The following is a 20,217-nucleotide window of genomic DNA, read 5'->3' on the forward strand; positions in this document are numbered from 1 at the left end:
GAACAAAAATTAGATATTCACTTGCAAAAACATGAAACTAGATCCTAATTTAACTCCCCTACAAAACTAACTTGTAATGGATTAAAAGTATAAATGTAAGACCTGAAATCATAAAATTCCAAGAGAAAGATATAGGGAAAATCCTGACATGGCTCTTGGCAATTTTTTTATATGACACAAAAGCGTAAGCAATAAAATTAAAAAGAAAAAGTGAAGACTAGGAGTTCCCATTGTGGCTCAGCAGGTTAAGACCTCAACTAATATCCTTGGGATGTGGGTTTGACCCTGGCCTGAGTCAGTGAGTTAAAGCTCTGGCATTGCCATGAGCTGTGGGTAGGTTGCAGATGTGGCTCGGATCTGGCGTTGCTGTGCCTGTGGCTTAGGCCTGTAGCTGCTGCTCCAATTCAACCCTTAGCCTGGGAACCTCCACACTTTCATGCAGGTGAGCACCCCCCCAAAAAAAAGAAAAGTGATGTCTACTTCAAATTAAAAAACTTCTGGCAGCAAAGAAATGATCTATACAATGAAAAGGCAATGTATAAGATGAGAGGAAATATGTGAAAGGTATAATTTGATACAGGGTTATCATCTAAAATGTCTAGGGATCTCATACAATTCAATAGCAAAAATCCAAATAATTCAATTAAAAAAAAAAAAAAACCAGCAGGAGTTCCCATTGTGGCACAGTAGAAACGAATCTGACTGGGAACCATGAGGTGGCGGGTTCGATCCCTGGCCTTGCTCAGTGGGTTAAGGATCCTGCACTGCCGTGAGCTGTGGTGTAGGTTGCAGACGTGGCTCAGATCTGGTGTTGCTGTGGCTCTGGCATAGGCCGGTGGCAACAGCTCGATTAGACCCCTAGCCAGGGAATCTCCATATGCCATGGGTGTGGCCCGCAAAAAAACAAACAAACAAACAAACAAAAAATCTAGCCAAGGATGCCTATAGAGATTTTCCCACAAAAGAAATTCAAATGACCCACAAATACATACAAATGTGCTCAATTTACTAATCTTCAGGGAAATCCTTATCAAAACCACAGTGAGGGATCAGCTCACACTATTAGACACTGTCATCAAAAAGATAAGAGAATAACACACACTGGTGAGGATGTGGAGAAAAAGGGAACCCTCACAGACGGTTGGTGGTAATGTAGTCGGGGCTGCTAAAACAGAAAAACAGTGGGGACGTTCCTGAAAAAATTGAAAATCAAACTACTACTGGCCCTCCCACCCCCATGGTCACTGTATCATCATGTACAATAGCCAAAAAGTGGAAACAATCGACCTGCTTTCCAATAGCTGAATGGATAAAGAAAATGCAGTTTTATATACAGGAGAATATTATTGTGTCATGGAAAAGGGACAGCTACCATTTACCTCAAAGTGGATGGGACTTTAGGACATTATGATAAGCGAAGTAGGACAGGCAGAGAGAGGCAAACACTGTTTCTATCACTTAAATGTGGACTCTCAAAAGAAATAACAAATGCAGAAACAGAGAACGGATTGGTGGTTGCCAGATGCTGGAGGTTGGAGGGGGGGCACATTACCAAGGTAAAGACGATCAAAAGGCAAAAATTCCAGTTCCAAAAAAATACATCTCGAGGGTGCAATTTACACCACGATGGCTATAGTAAATCATACTGTATTGTATATTTGAACTGTGCTAAGAGAGTAGGTCCTAGAAGCTCTCATCTTAAGATAAAAACAGATTTGTAGCTATGGGTGGTGTCGAATGTTAACTTGAGTTACTGTGGTGATTATTTTGCAACACATACACATATCGAATCATTACGTTGTACACCTGTTCTGACACAAACTGAATTTAAGGTAGACGAGAAAAATTCAACAGTTTCCTCTGCCTTTGAGCTACCATCTCTGCCCCTCCCTGTTCAGGGTACATTTTATGTCTGCATTGTACATTAACAAGATCACCTTTGAAGATACAGGGGAAAAGAACAAGTGAGTCATTTCCTTCTAGCACCAACAAGGGAACTCCTTGGAAAGAACAGTCCTTCCTTCACCCCCTTAAGGGGTCACACTGACTCATTAATTGCCTTTGTGGCCTATGTAAACTATCAGTACACTGCTCTGATGTATAACCCTTTGTCACAACAACTTTATATAATTGTGCTGTGAGTGTTAAAGGGGTTAGACAGTCTTTAGAGCTTGGTGAAAGAATGTCTCTGAGGTTATAATCATCACGTTGCCTTTAAAATTTTTTTTTCCATTTCCTTCTTAGACTGACTACTTATTAAGTTTGTTCATTCACACCTGAAACTAATACAATGTTAGATGGTAATTCTATCTCAAAAAACTAACCAGGAGGAGTTCCCGTCGTGGCGCAGTGGTTAACGAATCCGACTAGGAACCATGAGGTTGCGGGTTCCATCCCTGCCCCCTTGCTCAGTGTGTTAATGATCCGGCATTGCCATGAACTGTGGAGTAGGTTGCAGATGCGGCTAGGTTCCTGCTTTGCTGTGGTTCTGGCATAGGCTGGCAGCTACGGCTCCGATTCGACCCCTAGCCTGGGAGCCTCCATATGCTGTGGGAGCAGCCCAAGAAATGGCAAAAAGACAAAAAAAAAAAAAGTAACCAAACAGTGTAATTAGGGCACTCCTTCTGCTAAGGTAACTCATAATCCTATGCAAAAGCATCCTTAACACCAGTGAATGCAAGCTCTTAAATAAAAAAATTAATTATGCAAAAGGAAAAATGAAGTGGTAAAGCATCTTGCTGAAATAGAGAAAATCTTTGTGCTCAAGGCCAAACTCACTCATTGTCCTCTAAAGCAGCTACGAATAGAAGAAGAAAACCATGAAATGAGTTTAAAGGTCTGGAAACATGATCCTTTTGTGAAAAATCTTCCCTCTCTCCTTTGGAAGATAAAAGCAGGTGAAGCCAAGATGTATTCCTTTATTATCTAGTTTCATGTCAGGACATGTTAGCCTGGGAACCAGCCAACCAAGTCTTGATAGGATGCAAACAGAAAGGCTGAGAAACAGCAGGTTAATCAGAAAGACAGAGGCTTTATATCAGAAGTAAACAAGAGAGAAATAGTTCAAGGTTTGGAAATTAAGCACACTGTCAGATTTGATTCTCCAGGTATTCAAAAAAATAAGTAGCATCGAAAGGATTTATGGATAAATATAAAAGATAGTCTTTCTCCATTTCCTCCTCTAATGTATTGTTACTAGTCAATTATATAAAACAAAGAAAAAACAAAAAAAGAAGGAAAAATTATTATTATTACTTTCAATCAAAGCAGTTTGGCGATAGGATATTGGGTCCTCACTTAAAAATAGTTTTTGAAAGTTTTACACAGTTTACTTTTTTTTTTTTTTTTATTTGACAACCACACCTGGAGCATATGGAAGTTCCTGGGCTAGGCATCAAATCAGAGCTGCAGCCACAGGCAAACATCACAGCCACAGCAACAGGGAATCTGAGCTGCATCTGAGACCTATGCCACATCTTCCAGCAACGCTGGATACTTAACCCACTGAGCAAGGCCAGGGATCGGCCTGCCTCCCCACAGACACCGTGTCGGACTCTCAACCTGCTGAAACACAACAGGAATGCTAATATTTATATTTTATATGTGAAACAAGAATCACGATTACATGCAAATTTCTCTTACCTAAAACTTTGCTATAATACTCATCCCATTCTGGAAATACAAAATATGGATATATCACTTCAGTCACTGCATACAATAACCAATTCTCCAGCCTCTGAACAAAAGTCATGTTATCTGTCAGTCCTGATGTGCTGCTCGGAACATATGAAGAAGGCATAGGAAGTCCAGCACATAGTCTCTCAAAGACATTTCCATTGGAAAAACGAAAAGAGTATACAAATGGAATATTGAGGAGCTCAGCCACCAACTCCCCACAAAAGCTTAAAGGGTCAGCAATACAGACATCAAACTTTGCTGCCTGTAGCCTGCTGAGTAACTCCTTGTTTGTGACAGCACTGTCACATATTATTTTGGTTGTCAAAAAAAAATCTCTGAGCATTTGTGTTATCTTGACTTGCCTGTTCCACCATGAAAGTTTCGGCACTTCAAAAGAGATTGTATAGAGACCAGCATTCAGCTCTTCCCTGAAGCTTTCTTTGCTTTTTGTAATTTGAAGGATCTCCACGTTAAAGGGAAGCTTGGCATGATCAAGCAGAGAGCTTGATGAAGGCATCAGGATGGTTATCTCATGCCCACGAACTTGGAGTTCTTCCAGAATAACTTTTAAATTGATCCAGTGACTAAAATCCATGGGCCATACAAGGACTTTCCCAGTCATTCCTGAGTCGAAGAAACATAGATGCAGCACGAAAAAGACACAGAAGCCCTTCACAGTCTTCATGATTAACTCTTCCTCAAACTAAATCTGGGCTTTAAACCAAGCACATGAAATTCCCAATCCAAAGATCTGTGCTTGACACTCCCAGTCATATAGTAGGTTGGGATGAACTTTGAACTGTGTACTCTGTATTAAAGATTAAAAGGAACTTCTTTCATGAAAAAAAAAAAGGTTAACAAAGTCAATAAGTTAATAGAATACTTCCCCAGAATGAGTTTCCAAACTCCTTTTTAAGAATACTAAAAGAAAGGGGTTTAAAGGTAACACAAATTCAGAGTAATTTCTAAAATCTGTTAAGTAAATGTGATGTATATCCATTAAGACTAGACTTGTGGACCTTTTTCTTTGGTTTCATTTGAATGTTCCTTTGAACAGAACGGTTTTGTAGCATTTCTCCTACTGCAAATTCCACAAGATATTCCACACAGGAAAAAGGCCATTGCTTACTGCCAGAAGGAAAGGATTTGTGTGTTTTAAGAGGTGTTTAGGCGGGAAGATTCAAATATAAACATTCTGATTATTCAGGCCCCTTTCTGCTAAGTCACATCAATTTTTAAGATGAAGAGAAGAAATATTTTTACTAATACTGCACATATGAATGCAAGTTCTGTTTCTGTTTAATTGAGAAGAGATGTATTAGAATGGAGAAACCAAGCCTTGAAGGTGTCTTGCTACTCTTATCCTTCTTTCCATCACATTCAATTTTATTATTGTCTCCTCTTTCTTCTAAGATCCTTCTTGCAATGTAAAATTCCACTTTTTGGTTTTAATCCTCACATATGGAAGACATACCCCCACGTAGAAAGGAATCTCTTGGTATTTAGGACCATAACTTCATCTATAATCCTTGTGCTGGAAAAGCTGACTTTCCTCAAGGAATTAATCAATATAGTGATATAACATTATCATAGAATAATAGTTGGCTAATAATAAACTATAATTCTGTAATTACTCAATGGCTTACTACATCTATATAGTCTACCCCCAAATTAATACATCAATCTATTTTCCTTTGCATTCTTCACTACCATCCATCAAATCTTGGACCTACTGCAGGAGCCTTCCAATAGCACTGCTCCTGTAACTGAAATTCAATCTCTGTAGATAAACTTGTCTGATTTTCAAAAAAAATCTATTTGAGAAAATATACTCGAGCAAAATGCTTTAATAAGTGTTTTATGTTCTTTGAAATCTGTACTCTCTGAAATGGCCTGCAAGATCCTGACAGATTTTCTCATCTTACATTGCTCCACGATCCTCCTCCACTGATGACAGTTTCCTTTAAAGTTTTTATGATGAGAATGTCTTTTCTAGGCTGTCGTCTGCAATGCTGCCTAATGGGATATCTCTTCGGTCATTCCCCCAGAGACCTTTGATTTTGGCAGCCATGTAGGAATGAGAATACCTTTCCGAGAGTCGAGTGGACAAGTTTCATCCACCAGTGGGATGAAACTTTTCTGTGTCACTCCTTCCCCAGTTATCATGGCTTGATGGCAGGAAAAATCTGTGTGAAGTGTGAGGGAAAGTGAGATCCTATGAATGAGTGCCTGGTTTCCTCAGCAGTAAGGGATGCCCCTTCTTTGTCACCTCACTCAGATCACTGAGGTGATCTGAAAGGCTAAGGAGATAGGAGAGGCTGGGATCGCTGCCTGACCTTAGAATTTATCCAAGGAATGCGAACCATTTTTGGGTTCTTCCTACTAAACTATTTGTGGACTCCATCAGGAAGCCTTCCACATGCCTGCTTGGGACACCTCAGCTGCTGATCCCTCTGAGGTGCCAGAGGCTCCTCCAATGCTTTGTGTACCTCACCCACAGCTTTTTGTTCCTCCCCCTGCCCCCCGGCTCTCTCCGGCTCTGCCAAGGACAGAGAGAGTGAGCCTTTGCAGACAGCTAGTGAGCAAGTGCAGAAACCTGCCCCCAATCTGAGAGATTAGGGGCAGGCCCGTAAATAGGAGCATTTCAGGACTCTACACCAGAGAGAGGAAATAGAAGGATCTTCATACTCGGTTGGCGTTGTGGCATCGAAGAAGGCATACAACTTAAAGAAATACCCTTCAAGAGGGAAGAAAGAATGTGAAACAGAAATATCCACAGAAAATGTATGAGAAAGTCTAAAAAAAACACCTTGTTTCATGCACGAAAACTGCCATGTATATATTATTGGATTTCTCAGTGGAAACTTTGCAAGCCAGGACAGAGTTGGTTGGTATACTCAAAGTTCTCAAAGAAAAATATGGTGACCCCATATTTAACTGAAAGTGATGTCCCTTGAAACTAAAAGAGAGACCAAAACTTTTCAAAACAAAATTAGAGACCAATATCTTTGATGAAGGTAGATGTAAAAATTTTAAACAAGAATTAGTAAACCAAATTCAACAGCACAAAAAAGAGATCATACACCACAATCCAATAGGATTTATCCCTGGGATTCAAGGATAGGTCAACATACATAAATCAGTATGTGATACATAACATTAAGAGAATGAAAAATTTTTAAAAATATGTAATCATCTCCAAAGATGCAAAAAAAAAACACTGAAAAAATGTATCATCTTTTCATGTCAAAAACACTGACAATTTCGGCATAAGAACATGACTTCACATAATAAAGGCAATTCATGACAAGACCACAGATAACAGCGCACAAAACAATGAAAGTTTGAATGTTTTTGCTGGATCTCAAGTTTATCGATGTGGTGGGTCACATTTGAATATTCATTGCATTTAATCTCTCAGATTCCAAGCCTCATGTGTTTCACACAGCTGCCCAACATACTAGCCCCTTCTGGCTCATCCTGTCTAATTTGCACAACATTCTCAACATAGTCCATTAGTACAGTCTTCTCAAAGGTATCCAGATAATTCATATCCCTTCAGCTACATTATAAGGGAAGAGAAGAAAGTGCTTCAGGTAAAACTGTAAGTGTATGCTGTTGTCTGTTCCAAGTAACAAGAACCGTGTCTGCTCTTCTTTGCAGGAAGAATGCAGAGAACAAGCATGAAAGCAGTGGCCTTATACCACGGACTGAGATGTGTTAACCTGCCCTACCACAGATACCACGTGTGATATAGGGGTGTTGTAGAGTGATTTCTCAGATGAATTTCCAGGAATGCACTACCATTTTCTGGGATCTCTGGCAGGGCTCAGATACAAGGGAGATCATCATCCTACATGATTTCTTTAAGATCTTTAATTTCCACCATCCACAGAAAAGTAATCTTATTTTCTGCTGGTGCTTTGGTAGGGGAAAGGGTGAAGGTGAGAGGAATCAGTTTCAGTCTATAAGGGGTTGCCTAGTGGATACCTCAAAAGGTCCAAGCGGTAATCCCCAGTGCCTAGGAAATTGATCCTGTAGGGAGAAAGAGTCTTTGAAAAGTACAGGTATACCTAGTTTTATGGTAATTTTCCTTATTGTGCTTGATATAAATCCAGATGTTGGATTTTTACTATTGAAAGTCTGTGGCCACCCTGAGTCAAACAAGTCAATTGGTGCCATTTTTCTAACAGAATTTGCTCACTTCCTACATCCATATTGCATTTGTAATTCTTGCACTATTTCAAACTATTTAATTATTATTATATTTGTTAAGGTGGTCTGTGACAATGATCCTTGATGTTAGCCCTGCAGTTTTGGAGGGACACCAGAAAACCTCATACACTATGACTGTGAACTTAATATTTATCTTCTAACTACTCCATCAACTGGCTGTTTCTCTGTCTCCTACTCCTCAGATCTCGTTATTCTTGAGAAACAGTAATATTGAAATTAGGCTGTTCATAGCTCTGCATTGGCCTTTAAGTGTCAAGCACAGGGAATTGCTGAATGTCTCTCCTTTAACTCAAAGCTAGAAATAATGAAGTTTAGTCAGGAAGGCAAGCTGAAAGTGAAGACAGGCCATTAGCTAAGATTCTTCCACTAAATAAGGGAAACCTTTTGTAAAGGGAGGATTCTTTTTTTTTTTTTTTTTTGTCTTTTTGCCATTTCTTGGGCTGCTGCTGCTGCGGCATATGGAGGTTCTCAGGCTAGGGGTCCAATCCGAGCCGTAGCCGCTATCCTACGCCAGAGCCACAACAATGCAGGATCCGAGCCACATCAGCGACCTACACCACAGCTCATGGGAATGCCAGATCGTTAACCCACTGTGCAAGGGCAGAGATCGAACCCACCACCTCATGGTTCCTAGTCGGATTTGTTAACCACTGAACCACGATGGGAACTCCAAAGGCCTCCCTTGAAGGAAATTAAAAGTGCTACTCCAGTGAGCTCATGAATAATAAGAAAGTCAATCAGCCTTATTGCTTATATGGAGACAGATTTCATGATCTGGGCAGATGCCCAAACCAGCCCCAATATTCTGCTAAGCCAAAGCCTAAATTCAGAGCAAGGCCCTAACTCTCCATTTCTAAGACGGCTGAGAGGGGTGAGGATGCTGTAGGGCAAAGAAAAAAAAAAGTGGAAGCAGAGTTAGGTTCATTTGAGTTAAAGAAAGCATCCATCTTCATAGCAGAAAAGTGCAAAGTGAAGCAGCAAGTGCTGATGTAGAAGCCATGGCACGTTATTTAGAAAGAAGATCTAGCTAAGGTAATACATGAAGGTGGCTACACTAACCACAGACTTTTAATGCAGATGAATTGGCCTTATACTAGAAGATGATGCCATCTTGGATTTTCATAGCTAAGGAGGAGAAGTCAGTGCCTGGCTTTGAGGTTTCAGAGGACAGGCTGACTCTCTTTTTGGGGACAAAGCAGCTGGTGACTTGAAGCGGAAGCCAATGTTTAAGCACCGTTCTGAAAATTCTAGGGTCTTCAAGAATGATGCTAAATCTACCCTGCCTGTGCTCTATAAATGGAACAACAAAGCCTGGATGACAGCTCATGTCTTTACTAGATGGATTACTGAATATGTTTAACACATTGTTGAGACACGATATTCAGAAAATGATTTCTTTTAAAATATTAGTGTTCACTGGTGATTCAGCTGGTCACTCAGGAGCCTTCGTGGAAATGCACAATATTTTTTCAAGCCTTCTGACAGGACAATTATTCTATATCCCATGGATCAGAGCACTTTCAACTTTCAAGTCTTATTATTTAAAACATACATTTTTTAAGACACTAGCAGCCATGGATGGTGACTTCTCTCATGGAAGTGAGCAAAGAGAGTTGAAAAATTGCTAGAAAGAAGTCACGATTCTAGATGCCAGTAAGAACATTTGTGATTCATGAGAAGAGGTCAAAAATATCAATAATAACAGGAATTTGGAAGAAGCTGTTTCCAGCTCTCAAGGATATTTGAAGGGTTCAGGATTACAGTAGAACAAAGAACTGCAGTTGTGGCAGAAATAGGAATAGAACTTGAATTAGAAGTAGAACCTAAAGGTGTGAATGCATTGCTACATTCTTATGACAGAACTAACAAGTGAGGTGCTGCCCCTTCTGGAGGAGCAAAGAAAGTGATTTCTTGAGATGGCAAGTACTGCTGGTGCAGATGCTGCTGAAGATTTTTGAAATGAAAAAAAAAAAAAAAAAGGAGTTAGACTGTTATGTAGACTTAATGATAAACTGGCAGCAGGTTTTGAGAGGTTTGACTCTAATTGTGAATGAATTTCTTCTTCGAGTAAAATGCTCAAACATAGCATGCTACAGAGAAATTGTTCATGAAAGGAAGAGTCAATCGATGTAGCACACATCAATGTTTTTGTTTCTTATTTTTAAGCAATTTCCTGTGGTACAATGGGATTGGTGGTGTATCTGGAGTGCTGGGATACAAGTTTCATCCCCAGCTCAGCACAGTGGATTAAGAATATGGCCTTGCCACAGCTGTGGCATAGGTCACAACTGCGACTCAGATCTGATCCCTGGCCTGTGGATTCCATATGCGGGGCAGAGGCAACCAAAAAAGTAGCATATGATTATGATTTGAGGGAAGTGATGGTTCTCATCCTTCTGATCCCTATCTCTGGACTCTCTGATGGTAGAGACAGGGAAATACCCATTTCAGTGGCCTATCTGTTTTATCTCTATCACCATATTGCTGGCTGTTCATGGGTTAAGCCTGGATGGCTGCCACTCTAAACTCACTGTTCACTGTGATCACTGTGACCTCCTAACTTGTGATGACTGAGGCCATTACCTGCTCTCCACTGGGATTTTGATACTAATTAACATCACTGAGCTCAGTTTTGTAACTACCAACAACCTGGCCCCCAGTTTATGAACATCTCATAATTTTAGGAAACGATCCTATGACAGCTTTTCCAGATTTACAAGCACACTTATCTGAACATGTCAGATACTTGAAGGCTTTGGAGTCCTTCTTCCAGTTTGCTGTGGTACTTCTAGAACATCAGTTTCACTTCCTGTGGGCCATCACTTTTTCCAAATTTCTACAGGCATCCTGGTAATCTGCTACTACCATTTTCTGGAGTCTGAACACAAGTATTCAATTCTATGTCCTGAGAGAGAGCTCCAAAATTTTTAAAATGTGGTTCCTTACAAAACTTTATATTCTACTCTCCTTAGTCCAATCTCTTTGTGTACAATTCCATATATAATCTCTGTGTTCCTGCCGGTAAATACTGGAGAGCTGCTCTAGTTCTTTTGAGTTATACCAGCTTTCTTTAGTCATCCAGCTTATACCTGGCTGGATTACACTGTGACTTCACTCTAGTTATTCTCCTCTGGCCAAAAGAGAGGTACCGGCAGATCATGAGAGGGATGTAATATGCCTTGTGGGGTACAGGAATTATGGTGGAAGCACAAAACAAAATCGCTGTCAGCGCCTCCCAAAATTGACCCTGTATGATTAGAGAAAAAAGAGCATACTCTTTTTTTTTTTTTTTTTAAGAGACATCTTTTTATTAAAATTCAACATGCGTCTTCCTGTTTACTGCAGATTTCTGGCTGATGCTTTTTAAAAAAATAATTTAACTCATAATTTTATTTATTTATTTTGGCCACACCCACAGGATATAGAAGTTCTGGGGCCAGGGATTGAACCCACTCCACTGCAGTGACCCAACCATAGAAGTGACAATGCTGGACCCTTAACCTGCTGAACCACCAGGAAACACTTGGCTGATGTTTTTTAATAAGAAGTCTAAGTACTTGTGCTAGGTATAGTGATCACAATACAGTTTATGAGAAGATCAAGGGGAGTGATAGGGGTTTAAAAAAAAGAAAAAATGAGAAAACTCACTGAGTTTCTAATTAAATGGAAAAATCATCCCCATAGCAAAAAGCATTTCTGAGAAACACATTTTTCCCCCAAAGTATCTGTAGTGTAGATCTAAGTTTGCTTCTTCTTTCCAAATGAGTACATTGTAGGTAAAATTAATGTAGAAAAGAATTTTTAAAAATTAAATACTTTAAAAGGTAGGTATTAGGAGTTCCCATTGTGATAGAGTGGAAACGAAACCGACTAGCATCCATGAGGACGCAGGATCAATCCTTTGTCTCACTCAGTGGGTTAAGGATCTGGCATTGCCGTGAGCTGTGGTGTAGGTCACAGATGCAGCTTGGATCTGGCCATCAGCTACAGCTCTGATTCGACCCATAGCCTGGGAACCTCCATATGCAATGGGTGCTGTCCTAAAAAGAAAAAACAAAAGGTAGGCATTAAATTCTAATCATTTACTTTTGCTCCATTATATCAACAATCCTGCTACTTTATCAGTGACTTCTATAAAGCCATATAACAATACGAATGAAGTACTATCATTATTAATATCCAAATAAAGGCAAATCTTCAAATCAAAGACAAAAAATGTTTGTATTCCAAAGATAACAGAGTCTGATGTGTCAAAGGAAAGGAAATTGATGGTGTGAAATGTGCTTTGCAGCAGAGTAGAGACCCTAACACTCTCCTGATGTTCCTGGCTGGAAGGGAAGCTCTGGCTAGAGTGTGCTCTATGCTATTTCTTGCCTAGTTCCTTTAGAGAATATGCACTAGTTATTACATACTGGATCCCAAAATGATATTACATATTTAGCAAATGTTCAGTATGATCAATACTGAAAACAGAATTAATCATTATGTTCCTAAGCCCTCAAAGAGCATATAGGTTTGTTGAACTAAGAGCTATGAATAAAGTAAAGCAATAAATCTTTAACAGTAGCAACTTTACCTTTGTTTGTGTTTATCATTTCTTTTTAAGGAAAAGGTTATTTTAAACCTTAATTCTACATAATATGGCTCATTTTAGGGGTGATTCTTTAACGTTTCAAGTGAAAAGCTAAGAAATGGATAAGAACTCAGAAAAAGTAGGAGAGGAATCTGTTCCAACCAGTGGTTGAATTAATTCAGATAAACTTGATCACCTGTTCCATATCAACTGTTAAAACAAAAACTATTCTCTCTTTCTCTTCCTTGATATTTTACCAAACTTCCAGCAACAGAACAGGCAACATTTAGTGACCAGGAATACAACAACTGCCACACATGCCAGCAGGAAACCAATCACATCCAGAGAGTGGTACTGGTACCAGGTGAGGTCGTGGACTGCTGGCCGCAGGTGCTTGGCTCCTTTGCGGTGCATGACAAACTCGATCCAGAAGACTGCCCGGTCCAGGGGCTTTACAGGCTGATCGTGGTGAATTCTTGATAACTTCATAGCATTCTCTTTATAGCTAAAGTTGAATACATAAATAGCAACTTGAAAACTTGTTTAAAAAAGGATATATCGAATTTTTTAATTATTAAATGTACATTACATGATGATGAATACATTGTCATAAATGGTATGTATCACTGAGACAACTGAATGCATATCGATGTTTGTTTCCTCTTGATATATTTCCAGATACAGTGGCCTATTGGATGGAATTTGTTGGACATTTCACAGTCTCTGTAATAACTGGAGGTAGAAGAGAAAATAATTTCTAATTGGAAATAACATTTTCAAAATTCCAAAATAGGAATGTAGAATATATAGGCTGAGAATACAGAATTGTGGTCTCATTTGCTGAGCGCATTATTGGTAACACAATAGTGACCAGAAGCAGCATTGAGGGGTGGATTTATGAGAAAGGACCCCTCCTCCCTGTCCCTCCATCCTTTCCCAGGTTAGATATGGAGTGTTAGTGTTAACAATAAGCTTCAACAGTAGTAGGAAATTGTTCTAAGCTGTGATCTTCCTGCTCCTGACATTTCAGATGAAAATAGAAAATTGCAACTGACCCTATGATCAAGAAGTAGGGTCCTAGATTTTGTAGAAGCTCCAAATTTGCTTCAAGCTACAGAGGGATGCAAGTGCTGGTGGTGGTGAGATGGAGCAATACCAATAGCTAGAATCCTAACACTTTTAACTTATCTCAAGGAACAGAAGACTAAGCCAGGGTTTTGGTTTAATGTTTTGAATGGCCGACTTAGAAAAAGGTTTCCTTGGGTTTGTGAAGCAGGTGTAAAAAGGAGATAATATTATCCCACACTGATGTGCAGTCATCATTTATGGAGAATACAGGACATTAAATTATAGAAGACAGTGGAAGAGCATGCAAAATATTCTGAGAACTATGAACCAACAACAACAACTTATACAAAGCCCTACTGCCCTTTGGTTTAAAAAAACAAGGGACTGTCTTTTCCACATTTTATGTTCTTGCCTCCTTTGTCAAAGATTAATTGACCATAGGTGTCTGGGTTTATTTCTGGGTTCTCTATTCAGTTCCATTGGTCTGCATGTCTGTCTGTTTTGGTACGAGTACCACACTGTCTTGATGACTGCGGCTTTGTAATATTGCCTGAAGTCTGGGACAATTATGCCCCATGCTTGGTTTTTGTTTCTCAGGATTGCTTTGACAACTGTGGGTCTTTTGTGGTTCCATATATATTTTTGGATTGTTTGTTCTAGTTCTGTGAAAAATGTCATGGGTAATTTGATAGGGATTGCATTGAATCTGTAGATTGCTTTGGGTAGTATGGACATTTTTACAATATTAATTTTTTCAACCTAGGAGCATGGAATATCTTTCCATTTCTTTACATCTTCTTTAATTTCCTTGATTAATGTTTTACAGTTCTTTGCTGAATTTGTTAATCAGTTCAAGTAGTTTTTGGAGTGAATCCTTAGGGTTTTGTATGTATAGTATCATGTCATCTGCATTTACCTCTTCTCTTGTTATTTGGATGCCTTTTATTTCTTTTGTTTGTCTGATTGTTGTGGCATTTCAGCAAGTATTGCTGGGAAACCTGGACAGCTGCATGCGAAGCAATGAAACTAGAACACACCCTCACACCATGCACAAAAAATAAACTCGAAATGGCTTAAAGACATATATACATAAGACAAGGCACCATCAAACTCCTGGAAAGCACACAGGCAAAACACTCTCTGACATCAACATTATGAATATTTTCTCAACTCATTCTCCTAAGGCAACAGAAATAAGAGCAAAAATAAACCAGTGGGACCTAATCAAACTGACAAGCTTTTGCACAAAGAAAGGAAACCAAAAAGAAAACAAAAAGACAACTTACAGAATGGGAGAAAATATTTTCAAAGGATGCAACGGACAAGGGCTTCATCTCTAGAATGTACAAGCAACTTATACAACTCAACAGCAAAAAAGCCAACCACCCAATTGAAAAATGGGCAAAAGACCTGAATAGACATTTCAACAAGGAAGATGTACAGATGGCCAACAAGCACATGAAAAAATGCTCAACATCTCTGAGTAGTAGAGAAATGCAAATCAAAACTACCACGAGATACCACCTCACACCAGTCAAAATGGCCATCATTAATAAATCCACAAATAACAAGTGCTGGTGGGGGTGTGGAGAAAAGGGAGCCCTCCTGTACTGTTGGTGTGAATGTAAACTGGTATAACCACTATGAAGAACAGTATGGAGATACCTTAGAAATCTATACATAGAACTACCATATGACCCAGCAGTCCCACTCTTGGGCATATATCCAGACAAAACATTCCTTAAAAAAGACACATGCACCCACGTGTTCATTGTGGCTCTATTCAAAGTAGCCAAGAGATGGAAACAACCCAAATGTCCATCAATCAACAGATGACTGGATTAGGCAGATACGGTATATATACACAATGGAATACTACTCAGCCATAAAAAAGAATGACATATGTCTTTTGCAACAACATGGATGGAACTAGAGACTCTCATACTGAGTGAAGAAACGCAGAAAGAGAAAGACAAATACCATATGATATCACTTGTATCTGGAATCTAATAAACAGCACATATGAACCTTTCCACAGAAAATTATGAACCTCGAGAATAGACTTGTGGTTGCCAAGGGGGAGGGGGAGAGAGGAGTGGGATCGGCTGGGAGCTTGGGGTTAATAAATGAAAACTATTGCTTTTGGAATGGACTAACAATGAGATTTTGCTGTGTAGCACTGGAACTATGTCTAGTCACTTATGACAGAGCATGATAATGGGAGAAAAAAGAATGTATACATGTATGTGTAACTGGGTGACCATGCTGTACAGTAGAAATAAAATTGTATTGGGGAAATAAAAATTAAAAAAATTAAAAAAATAAAAAACAAGGGAGGCCTTTCTTGATATATAAGAATATAATAAGTACCTTTGGATATAGCTCCAGAAAATAAGGAAACAGCAACAAAAGTTCCAAGACACAGAAACAAAATATTTGTGAGATAAAAAAATCAATAAAAACAAAATTCTTCAGGAAGAGAAAGAATGTAATAAAACACAATTGCATCATTAAGTCCATATAAATACAAAACTAATGCTAAATAATACTGGAAATTATGATCATGAACAAGATGTATGTGCTATATGCTTTGATAACATCATAATGATAATACAGAAAGGAGAAATTAAATTAATTAAATTTAATTAAATCTGGTATTTCAGAGACTTGGATGGGAAATTGAGAAGTGACTTCAGAGAGGAGTCATTTTATACTGACTAAAATTGGAAACATTAAAAACAATTATTCTAATCCTTAATGTCAATATTTATTCATAGATTTATATAAAAAATTTATCAAGAATTTATCTGATATTAAAGAAATATTTTCCAAAGCTTAGCAATTATTTTAATTTTGATACAGTCTCTTTTTCCTTCTAGAATATATTTATTTGATTTTTTTTGAAAAAGGATTGGAATTCCTGTTGTGGCATGGCAGAAACAAATCCAACTAGGAACCATGAGGTTGTGGGTTCAATCCCTGGCCTTGCTCAGTAGATTAAAGATCTGGCATTGCCGTGAGCTGCGGTGTAGGCTGCAGATGCAGCTCGGATCCGCATTGCTGTGGTTGTGGCACAGCCAGCAGCTATAGCTCTGATTTGACCCCTAGCCTGGGAACTTCCACATGCTGCAGGTGCGGCCCTAAAAAGCAAAAAAAGAAAAAGCAAAAGGATAATATGCTAAACATAATCATTCATTGTTGAGAATTTATTTATGATTACAGCTAACCTCCATGTTGTACAAAGTTCCCAAGAACTTATTCATTTTATTTCTAAAGCTTGTAATTTTATCTAACATTTCTTCACTCCTCCAACCCCTAGCTCCTGGTAACTACCCACTCTACTACCTTATGTTTCTCTGAGTTTGACCTTTTATATACAAATATAAATAATATCATACAGTATTCTTCCTTCTAACTTATTTCATTTAGCACAATGTCATTTTGTCACAAATGGCAAGATCTTTCTCTTTGCTGAATAATATTCCTTTTGCATACATATACCACATCTTTATCCATTCATCCACTGACAGACACTTAGGTTGTTTTCTTATATGGCTACTGAGAATTCTGCTGCAATGAACACAGGAGTGCATATATCTCTTCCATAGTCTGTTTTCATTCCACTTTACACATGTGTGTGTATGTGTATATATATATATACACATACACATATATGTGTGTATATACACACATATATCAAGAAGTGGGATTACTGCTGGACAGTGTAGCAGTTCTGTCCTCCTTTTCTGAGGAGGAGCTACCTGCTGTCTCACAGTGGCTATAACACCACAGTGCACTCAAGTACCTCTTTATCCACCAGCACTTGCTTATCCCAGTCTTTTGATGATCCATATTCTGTGAGACATGAGGTGATACCTCACTGGGTTTCTGACTGTGCTTGATGATGCCAAGCCTTTTAAAGCACCTGTTGGACATGAGTATGTTTTTTTTTGTGTGTGCAAATATCTATTTAATAACTCCGCTCATTAAATTTTTTTGCTATTGAGTTATATGAGTTGTTAAAATATATTCTGCATATTAATCTCTCATCAGATATGTAGTTTATATTTTCTCCCCTTTTGTAGGCTGCCTTTCATTTTGTAAATCATTTCTTTTGCTGTGCAGAGGTTTTTAGTTTATTGTAGTCCCTTTGTTGATTTTTTGTTTGTTCCTTGTGTTGTTGGTGTCATATCCAAAAGATTGTTGCCAAGACCTTTGTCAAGGAGCTTTTTCCCCTGTTTTCTTCTAGGAGTTTCATAGTTTCAGGATTAAGTCTTTTAAACATTTCTAGTCAATTTTTATAAGTGATGTAGTACAGGGATCCAAATTTCATTCTCTTGCATATGATTACCCAGTTTCCCCAGTGCTTCTTATTGAATAAACAGCCCTTTTCCTCTTGAGTATTCTTGGTTTCTTTGTCAAATATTATTCAAATTTATATGTAAGGATATTCTTTCAGGGCTCTTAATCCTGTCCATTGCTGTGTCTTATTTTCTCCCAGCACTGTACTTTTAAAATTACCATAGGTTTGTAGCATAGTTTTAACAGGAAGCAGGATACCTCCAGCGTCATTATTTTTTCTCAGGACTTCTATGGCTATTTGAGATCTTTTGTGGCTTCATATAGTTTTAGGATTTTTTGTTTGTTTTGTTTTTTAGGGCCACATCTGTGGCACATGGAGGTTCTCACGCTAGGGCTCAAATTGGAGTTGCTGCAGCTGGCCTATGACACAGCCACAGCAACTCGGGATCCAAGCCTCATCTGCAACCTACACCACAGGTCACGGCCACATTGGATCCTTAATCCACTGAGTGAGGCCAGGGATGGAACCTGTGTCCTCAAGGATACTAGTTGGGTTTGTTACTGCTGAGCAACAAAAGGAATTCCTAGGATTGGCTTTTCTATTTCTGTGCCCCCAAAGGCTTTAGAAACTGGTCATTCAACTCTTTCTTCCTTTCTTGGTGAAGAACTCTTTCTAACTGGGAAGTTCTTTCTTGATGCTGAGCAATACTGGCTTGGAGATGGGATGATGCAGGCATTATGAAGCTGTCTTCGTTCTATTCGTTTGTGATTATTCATAGGGGGGGTTGTTCTACAACATTGTTAACATTTCTTATGTGGACTTTAGAGCTCTTTGAGTGTTTTAGTTTATGGAAACCTGTATAACTTTGATCTTTGTCAGGGAACAGGGAGGCTGGGGTCTTCTATGTCTCCATTTGAATCTCTCAGTTTCACTTCATTGACTTTCTCTCATTTTTAAATTAAAATATACAAATACAGGATTTTTCAATTAAAAAGTAGCATTATCTGATTTTATAAAATCACTTATTTTTCTTTCCTATGTATAAATTAGTACAAGGAAATATCTGAATATTTGTGTACATTATTCATTATAGCTATATGAGGAGTGTTAAATGACTATTTTTATTTATGTTTTTGTCATATTGTATTACTTATAGTTGTAGTACCTGCAAATTTTAAAAAATAATAAATATCATTACTAAAAATATGTGCATCTCTTTAGCAATACTTTAGTTTCTTTAAATAAGTTTAGCAGTTCTTTGAGGTTTTAATCTATTGCCCAGTATGACTAGGTGAATTTAAATGCTTTCATAGAATTTGAGAAGTGTAAGACAATCATATTTGATGTTAGCTATGTTCTCATGATTCTGTAAACATAATCAATTAAACTGAATGAAACAACTTACTCCTTTTAAAATACTGATGCTGGAGTTCCCTTGTGGCTCAGGGAGTTACGGATCTGGCGTTGTCACTGCTGTGGCATAAGTTTGATTCCTGGCTGGGAACTACCACATGCTATGCATGTGACCAAAAAATAAAAATAAAAAAAACACATGCTTCTCAGAAAAGATACTCACGATGAGTTGTTAGTAACTGTCCTCAAGGCCTTAAGCAGATCAGAACTCGTCATTGTGTTCAAGTCTAATTGAACAGCAGCCCCTTTAGCTTGGACACGAGCAATATTATCAAACTGATCACCAAACAGGGGGATTCCCACCACAGGGACCCCGTGGTATATAGCTTCATAGATCCCATTGGTTCCACAGTGAGTAATAAAAGCTCTGGTTTGGGGATGACCTAAAGAGAGAAAAAAATCCTAGGTTGTAACAGTTTCAGAAACAGAAAACTGTGACACCTCTATGAATCATTAATTCAATTAGTTAGCATCTTTTACATAATTCTGTGCCATCAGGCATATATAAATTTCTATAAGCTCTACAGAAAGCAGCAATTGATTAGTCCATGCTAAGCAGCAATTAGTGCTTCCAACAGTTAAGTCATTCCACTAACTTCTGAAAGATTTGTGCAGAGTTAAATGATGGAGAGTACTTGCCACTGGATGAATGGCTAGAGGTAAGAATACTTGAATAAACAGGAGTGGAGGGACTTAAGAAACCAAATTTTTGTGTGGATGGGAAATGGGAAGTGAGATGTGCAGAGTTTCAATGTGCAGATGTTGGTAGAACAGGCTAGAAAGAAAGACTATGGAAAGTTCATGAAATTCTGTTTAAAAAAAATAGGTTTTTTACTTTACTCTTTACATGAAACCACTTATAATATTATAGTTGGTGAAATGATTTATCAGATTTTTTTCTTTCAAACAAGTCACAGCAGGGAAAAGAGAAGAGAGGTGAGAGAAA

General features: G+C 38.4%; 1 protein-coding gene and 1 pseudogene across 2 annotated transcripts in view; both read right to left on the reverse strand.

Moving 5' to 3' along the window:
- LOC125137511 (UDP-glucuronosyltransferase 2C1-like) overlaps positions 1-4,533 on the reverse strand; it is a 22,816-nt gene extending 18,283 nt beyond the window's left edge. The window contains exon 1 of one of the 2 annotated variants that reach the window (XM_047798215.1): positions 3,643-4,533. In XM_047798215.1, coding sequence (XP_047654171.1) covers positions 3,643-4,363 — 721 coding nt within the window. In that variant the 5' untranslated portion in view covers positions 4,364-4,533. Of the gene's footprint in view, positions 1-3,363; positions 3,382-3,642 lie in introns of those variants that run through there. The other variant, XM_047798216.1, reaches the window with a different exon arrangement.
- A 7,531-nt stretch (positions 4,534-12,064) lies between these two features.
- The window catches only part of LOC125137512 (UDP-glucuronosyltransferase 2C1-like), a 33,553-nt pseudogene continuing 25,400 nt past the window's right edge, over positions 12,065-20,217 (reverse strand).

Source organism: Phacochoerus africanus, chromosome 10 (genome assembly GCF_016906955.1).
Source record: "Phacochoerus africanus isolate WHEZ1 chromosome 10, ROS_Pafr_v1, whole genome shotgun sequence".
NCBI lineage: Eukaryota > Metazoa > Chordata > Mammalia > Artiodactyla > Suidae > Phacochoerus > Phacochoerus africanus.